Source organism: Lissotriton helveticus, chromosome 1_1 (genome assembly GCF_964261635.1).
Source record: "Lissotriton helveticus chromosome 1_1, aLisHel1.1, whole genome shotgun sequence".
Lineage (NCBI taxonomy): Eukaryota > Metazoa > Chordata > Amphibia > Caudata > Salamandridae > Lissotriton > Lissotriton helveticus.
Genome location: NC_136057.1, coordinates 710,705,378 through 710,718,670, shown reverse-complemented (window position 1 = coordinate 710,718,670; position 13,293 = coordinate 710,705,378). Strand labels below are relative to the sequence as shown.

The 13,293-nt window shown below is 42.3% G+C and overlaps 1 protein-coding gene across 2 annotated transcripts in view; it reads right to left on the bottom strand.

The window, feature by feature from the left end:
* The window catches only part of PAWR (pro-apoptotic WT1 regulator), a 441,530-nt gene that overhangs the window by 22,604 nt on the left and 405,633 nt on the right, over nt 1-13,293 (bottom strand). For both annotated transcript variants that reach the window (XM_078674246.1, XM_078674244.1), the window contains one exon: nt 4,842-4,946. In XM_078674246.1, the coding sequence (XP_078530372.1) occupies nt 4,842-4,946 (105 nt within the window). The remainder of the gene's footprint in view (nt 1-4,841; nt 4,947-13,293) is intronic.

The window sequence follows — 13,293 nt, the reverse complement described above, 5'->3', positions numbered from 1 at the left end:
TTTACTGTAGTCTCCACGTTCATAAAGAGCTGGCACAGTGTATTTCAAGGCTATTCCTGGCGGTACATGAATAGTGCTTGTACATTCTTAGCCAAATTTGTTCCATACTTTTCACAGAGTAACAACTGTACCTTGGGAGCCATGTTAATAAGTGTTTTTTTAGGTTTACTTTAGGCGCTGTGTTAATGAAAGAAAAATGTGCAGCCGCTTTATTTGCCGCGCTTCATCTTTCTTCATGCCTGTTGCGCTCTCTTTTTACTTTCGGCATCGTGTTCATAAGTGTTTGTGTTATGTTTACTTTGGGCGTCATGTTAATAAAAATCTTGACGCTGTGTACTTCAAGGTCATTCCGGGGCAGTACGTGAATCGTGGTTAAACATGCTTAGCCAAATTTGTTCTGTATCTTTCACAGAGTAACAACTGTTGAGATGCAGCGCATAGAAACTGAATTAGGGGATGCATGTCAGCTATGCGAGAATCTGAATTTACAATACATCTTAAGTGCATACAGTCCTATTTGTCTAAAATTGCCATATCATGTGAACAATTCTGACTTGTTACTGGTTCGATCATTCAGGCACAGGAATTGACAAGACATGACCACCTCTACCCCTTCTGCTCGGTTCATTTTTCCAGTCTTATATTGCATGCTAGGCTCCAATTAGGTGGCAACTCTCTTTCCATTGCCACATGAGTATTGCCTTTCTGTGTACTCAGCGGGTCTCTTGACTTTACCCTCCCAGTTAACGGTGGACAGCACCATTTGGAGGCATCCTCGTCCCACCCAACCTCTATGTGCACTACCTGTGGGCCACCCAAGCAGCCTGCAGCAGACAAGTTATTGATAACATCAACCAACTTTATCTAGAAATCCTCATGCAGCAGTCACCACTTTCCGTGCACACAAGCCTCCTGCCCGGAGTCCACACCTCTCCTGCCCGGAGTCCGCGCTCCCCCTGCCCTGTCCTCCTTAAAGAGCCTGCTGCGCCTCAGACACGTTACACTAGTGCAAACACGGGTAATCCGGGTTGCCAGGTTTTTAAGTGCGATAAAAATAAGTGAGGGTCCTTGAAACGGGCATGGCCTATATATTTAAGGGCGTGGCTTAAACATGTACACTAAAATTCCCATAGAGTGTCACCGTACCCACACATTTGCATTGAATCACAACTGCGACTGGCATACGGGATCATGGCTCTGTGCGCTTTCGAAGGAGGCCCCGGATTGGACGAGCACGTATTCTGAGCAAGTTTTTGCCCCTAACAGACACTGAGAGAAATTGGCACTGCCTTCAGCCAAAACTCACATGCACCCTGTTGTAAACACCTGGATGGCACTCTGTTCGAGCTATGCACCAGACAAGAGTAATGCGTAGTCAGAAAAAAAATACTTTACACAGCTTCCTGGAAAAGCAAACATTCATAGCGAATGCCAGTTTAAGTAAAGCCTGTGAAATATAAGCAGGGGCGACATGGAATGCTTCAATGTTTTTTACCTCCATTGTTCAGAACTAGATCAGTGCCTTATACATGCAGAGGTAAAAACATGAACACAGGGCCCGAAAGAGGCAGGTCAATGTCCGTTTTAAAATGCTACGGGGTCTGAAACCCAGAGCGACCCAGCCCACTTAAAGCCCTGTGTGTGCAATGTTTTGTTACTTGTGCAACGGGATAGAACAGGCAAGGATTGCTCCACTTTGCAATACAGAAAAGATGATGGCACATGGGCAGAAATGTAAAACGCCGACTGTGAAGCCTCTTTACATACCCACAGCTCGTTTATTGCTTAAGCAGTTGCTCACCCACAAGCAATAACCACTAAACAAAGACGTTCCAGCTCGTGAATATGGATCCATCCTGGGTTTGCATTCTTTTGCTGCATAACTGATTTTGCATCCGAGCCCCTCTTTCGATAATCGTCGAAAAGATTTTCTTCATTTTTATTATGTAAAAATTGACCTTGTCATTTTTGTATCTGTGAAAGCTATATTTGTTAAGAGGTGTCTGCTTTTCATCTGTTCCCCCTCGCTCTTGTTTTGTTTTCCCCCATCCCTTTGTTCACGCCTCCTCCCGTTCTCTGTGTTTTCCATCCTCCCCCTCCCATTCTGTTGCCTGTGCGCTTCTCTCCTGCCCCCTCCATGATGCCCTTGTTTTGAGCTGCATTCATTTCCTGCCCTTTTGGACAGGTTTGGCTTGCTAAATCGGTGATTAAGTGTCGCCTCATGCTGACTTGTGGATGCCGACTGACACAAGTCCATCTTTACCAGCCCCCCTTGGATAACTTCGAAACAACAGTTATTCCACATTGTTTTCTGGACATTTTTTACATAGTCTGTAAATTATTTATACATGTGTCCTACTTTGGGCTTTTTTTTTTCAACGTTTTGGTACATTAAGACTGCACCAGTAAAATTAAACATGCACTAAGAATCTCTCGAAGCATCGTGGCACTTATTTATAGCTTTTTTTGTTGTTGCAGTTTTATGTAGCGCAAACTCGACCCGAAGGAATTAGAGCGTTTTACATGAACACCAGTTGCATGGTTGCGCCAACAAAATTTGCATTTTTCTGCACCCACTGGAGTGCACTATTCTGTCCATATTAGTAGAATGGCGATAATGGGAGCGCTGAGACGCACACTTCGCCAGATAGTGCAGAGTCGCCTCTGCAGGGGGCTAATAGATGTGCCATTTATGAGAACATACACAGTGATAGGGGGCCTGTGTTTGTTGCATGCCTTTTATTTAGGTTTTAAAAACCAACACGTAAATAAAAGGCATTGCCATTTACAATGCCAATAGTTCAAACTCTCCCAACTGCAAGACCTATTGCATTGCAAATGCTTGTTTTACCATCCAGTGGCTATATTGGACTCTAAAGAAGTTGGCCAAAATATGAACTAACAGTCATGGTAGCTTCTAATTGCAAGCAGACGGGAAAAATTACATTCACATTTTCAGACAGTGGCTAGCGTTACAATTATACTGGGATACAGTAAGGCATATATAATCACTTATCTTAGACAAAGGACCAGGGTAAGCAATATTAAGAGTATTCCACATGTTGCTAGCAATCCTACACAGAGTCCAATGGGTACTAAAAAGGAGTAGCTATTTTATCTTTTTTGTTGGTAAGACAACAGATAGATAAAATTTTGATTAAAGACTTCTGTCTTTCTAGGCAATGTATCTAACTTAGTTAACGAAAATTCTACTTCTATGTGGTAGAGACGCCTAATGATTACGAGCCGTAATTGGTACATATCTCTGGGCCGACAAATCCTCAGCAACAATTAGGGCCTACACATCGCTATCTTTCACATCCAGATCGAAGGTCACCGGCTGCACAAGAGTAGATTTGAAGACATATGAAGACCACAAAAAGTGATTTAGTCACTGGTAATACTTAAGAAAATTGTCCTTTAAATGAGAAAGCAAAAATGGTCTCAATATTCTTAATCAATACACTAGACAAAAAGAACAGGGTACACCGTATTTGCAATGTAGCCATGAATTGCGTGAAGGCATTTTTGTTGTATCAAAATTAATACTAATGCAATGGAAGACGAAACTTTCTGATGATGAAAAGTTACTGTAGCAAAGGGGAAGCACAATTTTAGAAACTAGACAACATATAAGCCCTGTGTAAGGCAAAAAGAGGATAAATGGAGAAGAATTCAAAACGAAGTGAGAAGTCGGTGTTTAGAAGTGGTATACGTGAACGGCCATGGTATTTAGGAATTTAAGTACGCAAGAGCTTACTCTCCTGTCTGTACTTTAAGAAGTTCACATTAGAAGTACTTTCAAAACGTTTTCTAAATGGGGGGATTATATATCCAGCAAGGTGATGGGAATGCACCACATACACAATACACATGGAAGCTAGAGCAATGGTATCTCACTTCATCAAACATTTATGATCTACGAAATACTCTTACACAGAATAAAAAAATAAATAATTAAAATGTGTTTGTAAAAGAAATAAAACTAACATTTACCTAATGCTTGGAGTAGATTTGCTAATTCCTACAATGTCCTTCCACAAGATTGGCCTGCACGAAATGGAGATATTGTACCATTCACCGCATGGGTCCCACACACACAAACTTCTTACTGGTCACAGTGGCATAGTGTTACAATAACACAAACCCAGCTCTGTAAAATCATGAAAAGGCACGATAGGATAACCCGGGTTTTGAGGATCGCAGCCTTGCTACAAATCATATTGCCAGTCTGTTCATGGCAAACAAATTCTACAGTCAAAATATGTTTGCTTAATCTGTCGAACAACTGAGATGAACTTAAAATGGAAAAGGAGAAAATGTCCTTAATGCAAGACCTGCAATAAGTAGTGGACAGCAGAAATCATAGCTGATGAAGATTGCACATTGGCATTGAGAAACAGGAACACTTGGGGACTCTTCGAAGCTCTTATAGAAAGAATAGTGAGCTGTGCATCCACCGAAAGAGCTGCAAGAAACATTTTATAACTGCAATTACTGTACAAACTGTAGTCATCCAAAAGGTAAACATATTTTCAGCAAAAGGACGAGAAGATAAGCTGTGAAATGTGAAAGGGAAATGCTACATTTTTAAGCTGCTTATAATGTGGACTATTTACTGTAACACTGAAATATGGTAAGTTTAGAGATAAATTTTATTTCTTTTAATGTAATCACCATCAGCTGCGATACGTGACAGAAATCTGCTTTGGGCCAAGAGTTCAAAGGGCCTTTTGTCTGCAACAAAAATGCTGATGCTACGGGTTATGGAAGGGGATCAGCCTTATTCCAGGGTTTATATGAATAAATAAAGCACTTCGAAGTGCTAATAAAATACTCACTCTGTTCAACAGGTCAATTTCTTCCTTCATTTTCTCAACTATTTCTTCTTTATCTTGCAAGATCTTCACTAATTTCATATTCTCTTGTCTCTCCTTTGCCAGTTCCTTTTCAGAAAAATATGAAATAGATTGAGTGATATTCAAGCATCATTTGAAAAAATACAATAACATTTATAACAATTGGATATTTGGTATTTTTACTCTATAATGGGACCAGTTATACATACTTCTGGGCAACACCTGTGACTCAGTGGATTAATTACAGCACAATAGAATGAAGGAGACATTTTATAAAATTGTTCAGTGGTATTGAAAAATCAGCTGTGTACACTCAAACCCACGCATCTCATGGGAAGTAGAACCTGAATTAACACTTATGAAACAGACTGCCAAAGAGTACGCGGATAAGAGTGTAGGCATTTCCCAAAAACGGTAATGCTCTCTACAGAGGGTAAATTATGCTCAGAATCTTTACTTTCGGAATTGTATGGATTAAATTGCATGGGCTGTTTTGAAATATGTACCTGCTGCTTTGGTCTTTTAATGTTCTTTAAATAAGTGCTTAATCAGTTGTTATATTTACTACATAGTTAATATTGGCGCGAGGAGGTCTGAATACATGTACATTTCTAGTGCTTCTCAAACCAACTGACCAGCTCCAAGTGCAGGACGGGTTAAATAGAACCGTTGGCCCTTTACTCCGAGTACTACATTTTACAGTTTTTTACGCAGGTCTATATAGGAAGTCTGAACCCTTATTGGTTATTTTCCAGCACTTAAGTAATGTTAAGTGCAAAATGTGTAGACACCAAAACCACTTAACTTGTAATAACTGATCTCTGGAATTCATTTTTTTATAAAGTAGCACCATATGAATCTTGCCTCAACCATCTACCATCATGAACAAAACATTGTGCAGACATATTCACAGAGTCCCAAATCATGTCTGCTTTGTGTTGCAACCCTTTAAGAGGCTTTTAAATTCAGTTACACAACGCAATTGGTAGCATTTTGCACGCTGCATCAGAGTCCCCCTAGAATACTCAACAATGTGAATCTTGACGAGAACTTGGTAGCCTTCTGGAGAGTGAGATAAAAGTAAATGGGAGTTTGAACAGTAAAGTGGGCATTAGAAAAGAATTCATAAAGTCATCAATGCAAGACCTTGCTAACTAGTAACAAGTGACCGGGATCAACACTGGAACATCTAAAAAATAACATCTGCTGTAAATAAAACTAATTTGGTATGAAATTAGCAGAAAACCATTATAGCTGTTGTGTCCCCAGCCTGCATTGGTTTTCTGAGCAAAATAAAAGTGAATGACTGGTATGTGGCTCTGGGTGGCAAAGGTTGCAATGAATTTAAGCATTCCACCCATCAGTTTTTTAGGTCGAGCCTGGGAAGCACATGCACTGCTGCGAGGCATGCAGTAGTGGAGTATGGCTTTGAAGCCCCGCCCACTCTCTGCCCATATTTTTAATTGGTTTGTCATTATCCTTTGTAAACGCTGGCATCCCAGTCATTATTAGGCTTGTTAGTCCTTCTTTGGTACCTCCTTGTCTTTATTTGTAACCTTCCATAACGAATGGACCTTTTACTTGAGTCTTTACATGGTCTGCTTTATAAGTTGGTGAGCACTATTTTCTTTAATGAGCTTCCCCTATTTGACCAACGCCATTGCAGCACGCTATGCGCTTTTAGTAATGTATTTACTTATGTTAACAAATCAAGCGCTGCTCAAATCAATGACATCACAATGTGGATTGTTCTTTTAGTTTGTCACATGTATTCTCGAGCCACTGAATCTCTCCGCTGTCCGCTTTGAAATGTACAAAGGCAACAATAAATAGCAGGCTTTCGCTTTACTAAACTTTTAATGCTCGACGTGTCTGCATTTGATTTTTGGAAGGCAGCGAGAGCTCATGGGAGACTCCAACGATGTTCTCCAGTTTCAAAGTCCCCAGCTTTGCATGTTATGCCACAGCATTGCTCCAAATGCATCAGCTTTGTTTAGGGGGGTTTTCTCAGGTTGCCTCAGTCACCCTCCCACCATGCAACCAACCTTAACCCTTTCCTCTCTTTTGTTTCCATGAGCACCAGCCAGCACAGAACAAGCACAGTCACTTAAAACATACAGAGCCTCGTATCCAGAGTCTCTCGTCTGGGGCCCTACCCTGCCAGTCCTCACAACATCCACACCCTGCATAGCTCATCTCCCTCATCGGGCCATAAATCTTCTCAGGCTGCCCATTTGCATTGCTCTCATACACTCTCTTCCGTTGTCCCTGTGTTACAAATGCTTGTTATTTAAAATGCAGAGTAAGTATTTGTTTTCAATTTACGACAGGACATACAGCCGACCCGCCACCTCGAAGACAACATCCTAGACCCATCGCAATCCGTATTCAGACAGAACCACAGCACCGAAACAGCCCTCATCGCCGCCACAGACGACATCAGACGCCAACTAGACAACGGCGAAACTTCTGCCCTCATCCTCCTGGACCTGTCAGCTGCCTTCGACACGGTCTGCCACCGCACACTAAGAACGCGCCTCCAAGAAGCCGGAATTCGGGTTAAATCCCTGGACTGGACCTAGTCCTTCCTCTCTGGCAGAATCCAGAGAGTCCGCCTCCCACCCTACAGAGCCGAAGCAACCAACCTCATCTGCGGCGTACCCCAGGGCTCATCGCTCAGCCCGGCTTTTCAACATCTACATGGCCCCCCTCGCACAAGTGGCCCACCAACACGACCTGAACATCATCTCCTACGCCGACGACACCCAGCTCATCCTCTCCCTCACCGAGGACCCTCACACCACAAAAACCAACCTCCACGAGGGTATGAAGGCCGTCGCCGAGTGGATGAGTAACAGCCGCCTGAAGCTGAATTCAGACAAGATGGAAGTCCTCATCCTCGGCCCTACCCCGTTCGCCTGGGATGACTCCTGGTGTCAGACTACACTAGGAACAGCTCCGACAACCACGGACCTCGCACGCAACTCGGGATTCATCCTCGACTCCTCCCTCTCCATGTCCAAGCAGGTCAACGCCGTCTCCTCCTACTGCTTCAACACTCTCCGCATGCTTCGAAGGATCTACAAGTGGATCCCGACCGAAACAAGAAGAACAGTGACACAGGCCCTCGTCAGCAGCAGACTGGACTACGGCAACGCACTCAACGCTGGTATTCCGACTAAACACCTACAGCAACTCCAACGCATCCAGAACGCCTCGGCCCGCCTGATCCTCAACCTCCCCCGTCGCAGCCACATCACCCCCCACCTAAGAGACTTGCACTGGCTCCCCGTCAACAAGAGGATCACCTTCAAGCTCCTCACCCACGCACACAAAGCGTTCCACAACTCCGGACCAGCGTACCTGAACAGCAGACTCAACTTCTACACCCCCGCCCGCCAGCTCCGTTCTGCAAGCCTCGCCCTCGTCGCCGTCCCTCGAATCCAACGGACCACTTCCGGAGGCAGATCCTTCTCCTTCCTCGCTGCCAAGACCTGGAACACCCTCCCTACCCACCTACGGCAGACCCAGGACCTGCTCACCTTCAGGAGGCTCCTCAAGACCTGGCTCTTCGAGCAGTAGCAGCAGCCCCCCCCCCCCCTCCAGCCCCTTGAGACCCTCACGGGTATGTAGCGCGCTTTATAAATACAGTGATTGATTGATTGATTCCTACAGCCCTTTCCATTTAAACCGACCATCTCCATTTACCTTTTAAACTTAACACTCTCCTTCCCCCATTACCCTTCGACTGCCCCCTAGCCAATGAAAACAAGCATTTACAACGCAGTAGGTCTTGCATTTGCAAGAATTTGGGCTATTGGCATTGTAAATGACAATGCCTTTTATTTATGTATTGGTTTTGAAAACATTAAATAAAAGGCATTGTCATTTACCATGCCAATAACTTAAACTCTCGCAAACGCGAGACCTATTGCATTGCAAATGCTTATTATATTTGTGCAATGTGACAGTCTCTACTGCTAATAATGAACCCATGAGGCTATATTTATATATTTTGTAACAAGTATGCTAAGTCAGTGGAAAATGTATTATTGTCTGATGTTTAAAGTCAAATAAGACTATATTCGCGGTTTTTCATAGGAATATTCTGTTAAAACTGAATACTCAAAAACGTGTCTGAAGGTTAGTCAAAAAGAACAATTCTGATTATGAAATCCTTAGGTACACCCTGTGATCTGGGAAGCTTGAAACTGATGTCAGCGATAACAGATGTCCATCACAGAAAACCAACCTCAACTTTTGTGAAGTAATATGCAGCCAAAGGAGTACAACAGTAGGAATGTTATCATGTGCAACACTTCTTAAGAAATTAGTGGACAGAGCTGACTTTTAAGTTTCCCTTCATCACACTTTAGCTAGATTGATCCTGGTGTACAGTGTGTAATGAAACAGGCTTTGGCAATGCCAAAAGGTTACGCCTTTAAACGTCCAAGCTCTTGGCTTTGCCAATGATGGTTTGCTTTAGCAGTAGCAAAACCAGAATAATTCCAAAACAGCCCAAGAGTATGCCTTGTGACGCACAAGTGGCCATTTTGGCATTTTACATTTCTTTTTCCATCATGGCCATTGGGTTATCTAATGTACAGGAGGGAGGAAAAAAAAGAAGCAATTCACCCAGAAGTACTCTGCAGCTGCTTGACGTTCTGAAAAAACAAAAATTAAGAAAAGTAATTCCTTTAATCCTGAGGAGCCTGGAGAAACACCACTACACTGTGTTCACTCCGGTACAGATTGCCCAACTCCCAACAATGGAACATAGAACACTAATCAAGAAAATACATTCCACATGTTCAAACATGCACGTGGAAACACGAGCTTGTCAATTAAACATTTTAAAGCAACACAACACTTCCCCTTCCTTTATACAAAAACAAAACAAGAACAAAGAAAGAAAAAAAAGAGAAAAGAAAGGAAACTTGCAAAATGTGGAGGAAGTGCATTAAGAAATTACATATTATGAACCACATAATCTTAAAGCCAAATAGGGGCTTCTCTCACCCTAGGAGCTTCCTGGTTAGGAGAAGTTGGAACAAGGGGTGTAATGTTTTTACCATGGGTGTTCCCATCTGAAGTTATAGCAGGTGGAACAATTGGATCAGTGATGTTCTCACCCGAGGTTGGATCTCCCCGAACCACCCCTACCCCCTCCCTCACGACAGTGGGATTAACAATGGAACTGTCTGTAGGGACAGGGGACGAAAGTGAGTGAGAACTAGATGTAGCATTAAAATCATCCTCCAAACATTCGCAATTGTGAAAATCAGAGCTTCTACATAAAAAAGGTCGATCCATGGCAACCCTTTTCAAATTCCACACCTTCCCATTTTTGAGTCTGACTGCATTGTGTAAAACATCCTGAGCATAAAAGAAGGCACACTCACCTTTAGAAACAAAACCTGTTTTTTAACCCTAACCCAGTCACCTACTTCGATACCAACAGGACGGGTAGACTGCGTAACGTTAAAATACTCTTTACTATTCTCATGAACGCTTTGCATTCTATTCCATACTTCCTCCTTAGACCAGTGGACCATGCCTGAAGAGGACAGCCATGAAGGATTACATTTTGGCCTGGGTTTGCGACCCCGCATGATAACGAAAGGAGGTAACCCTGTGGCCTCAGTTGCAGTTACAGGATAAGCCCAAACAGTCTTACCAATCTGAGCATTCTAATCCTGAGAACCACTAACAGCAATTTGAATAATACCTTTCAAAACACGGTTGAACCTCTCCACCATGCCATTCCCGCTAGGGTTATATAGGGAGGTAGTTCTGTGGCTAATACCTAATTTAGCCATATTTGATACAAACTGGACTTCATTGTCACTAATCAAGGTGGTAGGAATTCCTTCTGAAGAAAAAACCTCATCTAAGAACTCAAAGACTGCTAGAGTGTTTTATCAACCACTTTAACCAAAGGCCACCGAGAAAAAAGATCCATAAGCACAATAACGTACTTCTGTGATCCACCACACTGGTCCTTGACAGGTCCTAAAATGTCAATTGCCACCGTATCCCAAGGTTCTTTTGGAATGAAAGTATCGCCCATAGGAGGTCTAAAGGTCTTTAATGACTTATCAGAGTTGCCACACGCAACACAGTTACGGACCACTCTTTCAGTCTCTATATCCAAACCAGGCCACCAACACAATATTTTAAGAATAAATTTAGTTCTGGTAATACCTGAATGCCCTCCGTGACATAATTCAATAATGCACACACGTAGATTCAAGGGTGGTACAATCCTTATGCCTCTTAATAGAAATCCATCACAGAAGGAGAGTTCAGACCTAACTCCCCAAAAGGGTTTAACCTCATTAGGTAAACTATCCTTGTGAGGCCAACCATTTAACACAAAGAAAACTACTTTAGACAGTGTACTATCACTCTGAAATTCATTTTCCAATTCAGTTTCGTCAATGGCAGAACCACCTTGATCATGAACTAATGCTACCTGGAAATCATTCCATTTGTCATCCTCACATTTTTCCGACATAATAGGCATTCTTGAAAGAAAATCTGCAACAAATATGTCCTTGCCGGGTGTATAAACTATTTTGTAAGCAACATTTTTCATTCGCATAGAAATTCTAGCGAGTCTGGGAGAAATATTAGAGGAACCTTCTGTGGTCAGTATTTTAACTAAAGGCTTGTGATCACATCTTAGAGTGAAAACATTACCCCATATTAATGATTTGAAATTCTCGATTATGGGGTATTTCTCCTCACACAGAGATAGGGATCTGGAGGCAAAGGCAATGACGTGTTCCCTACCATTCTTATCCATGAGACAACACTGCCCCTAAACCCTTGCTGCTAGCATCGGTGTTAACTACACTTTCAGCATCCGGATCAAAACTGGAAGGAGAAGCAGGGTTAGCAATAGCTGATTTGATGACTTTGAAATCATTATTGCATTCATTAGACCAAAGGAAATTCACATTCTTCTTCAGAATTGACGAATGTTAAAACATTTGTCCGCAAAGTTAGGAACATACTTGGCACAGAACTGTGCCATGCCTAGAAAGGATCTGATGCCATCTTTGCTAGTGGGGGTTGGAGCATTTTCAATTGACGAAACCAAAGGTGGTTTAGATCTGACCCCTTTATAGTCAATAACATGTCCAAGGTACGTCACACTTCCACATGCAAATTTACATTTAGAAAATTCAATGGTAAGCCCTTTACTTTCTAGTATGGCCAAAACTTTGTTAAGCCTAGCATCATGCTCCTCTTTAGATCTTCCCTATATCAGGATGTCATCATGAAAAAAGGTTACCCCGAACTCTTTTTTGAATAAGTGGAACATCAGGCGCTGAAAAATTGCTGCCGCCGATGCAAGGCCAAATGGCATGCGAGCAAACTGGTAGCACCCAAAAGGAGTTATGAAGGATGTGAGGTGCTTAGACTCCTTGGACAAGGTAATTTGATGATATGCCGCAGAGAGGTCGATAGTGGAAAACCACTTTGCATTCTTCAGACAACTCACCATCTCTTAATTTTTGGTAGGGGAAATCTGTCAATTATGATATTATTATTGAGATGGCGGAGGTCCACGCAGAGCCGGATTTTTCAATTGGAGCGCTTGGCAATAACAACTGGCGAAATCCACTCCGAAGCCTCTATGGGCTCAATCACCATGACATTCACTAGTTTTTCAAGTTCTTTGGAAATCTCATCTTTGACCAAAATAGGTATATTACGACAACGTGAACTTTAGTCATAGCATTTTCTTTGAGACTAATACAAAGCTCAAAACCCAGTACATTTCCTAACTTACCACTAAAAACAGAGGGAAACTTTTTTCCATTTCTTCACCTAAAGAAGAACCCACGTCAACAATCAACACTTGTACTTCACTGTTGGGATCTAATATGATATGAAGCAGCTTCTGGTCCAGCCATCCTAAAACGGGGGGACCGCTCTTTGCAACATATAGTTTAGCACAACACTGTCTGTTTTTGAACTCAAAAACAAACCACCTGAAACCAATCAGATACATTTTTTTCCCCACTGTAACCCTCTGGATGAATGTCTGGTTCCAATAGATGTCCACCGACTTTGTTCACAAATTTACTTTTCCACAACTTTTCTTCAATTATGGTGTACGGTGAACCAGAATCAGCAATAATATCCACATTCACACCACCCATAAACATGTTGCAGACAGGTTTGTTAGTGCAAATAGCTCCATTGATATTGAGCATTAAATTACTTCTAAAGCTCGTAGATAACTCATGAGTTAGAGTATCGTTGGGGTCTGAAATCGAGTCATCCCCAGCCTCGCTGGAAACAGTATCGTCAGAAACATATCTAATCTTTGAGTTTTTCCTTTTGCAGACTTTAAAAAAATGACTCAGTAAGCCACAATTGGTACATTTCTGCTTGATGGCAGGACAAGATTTGCTGTGGG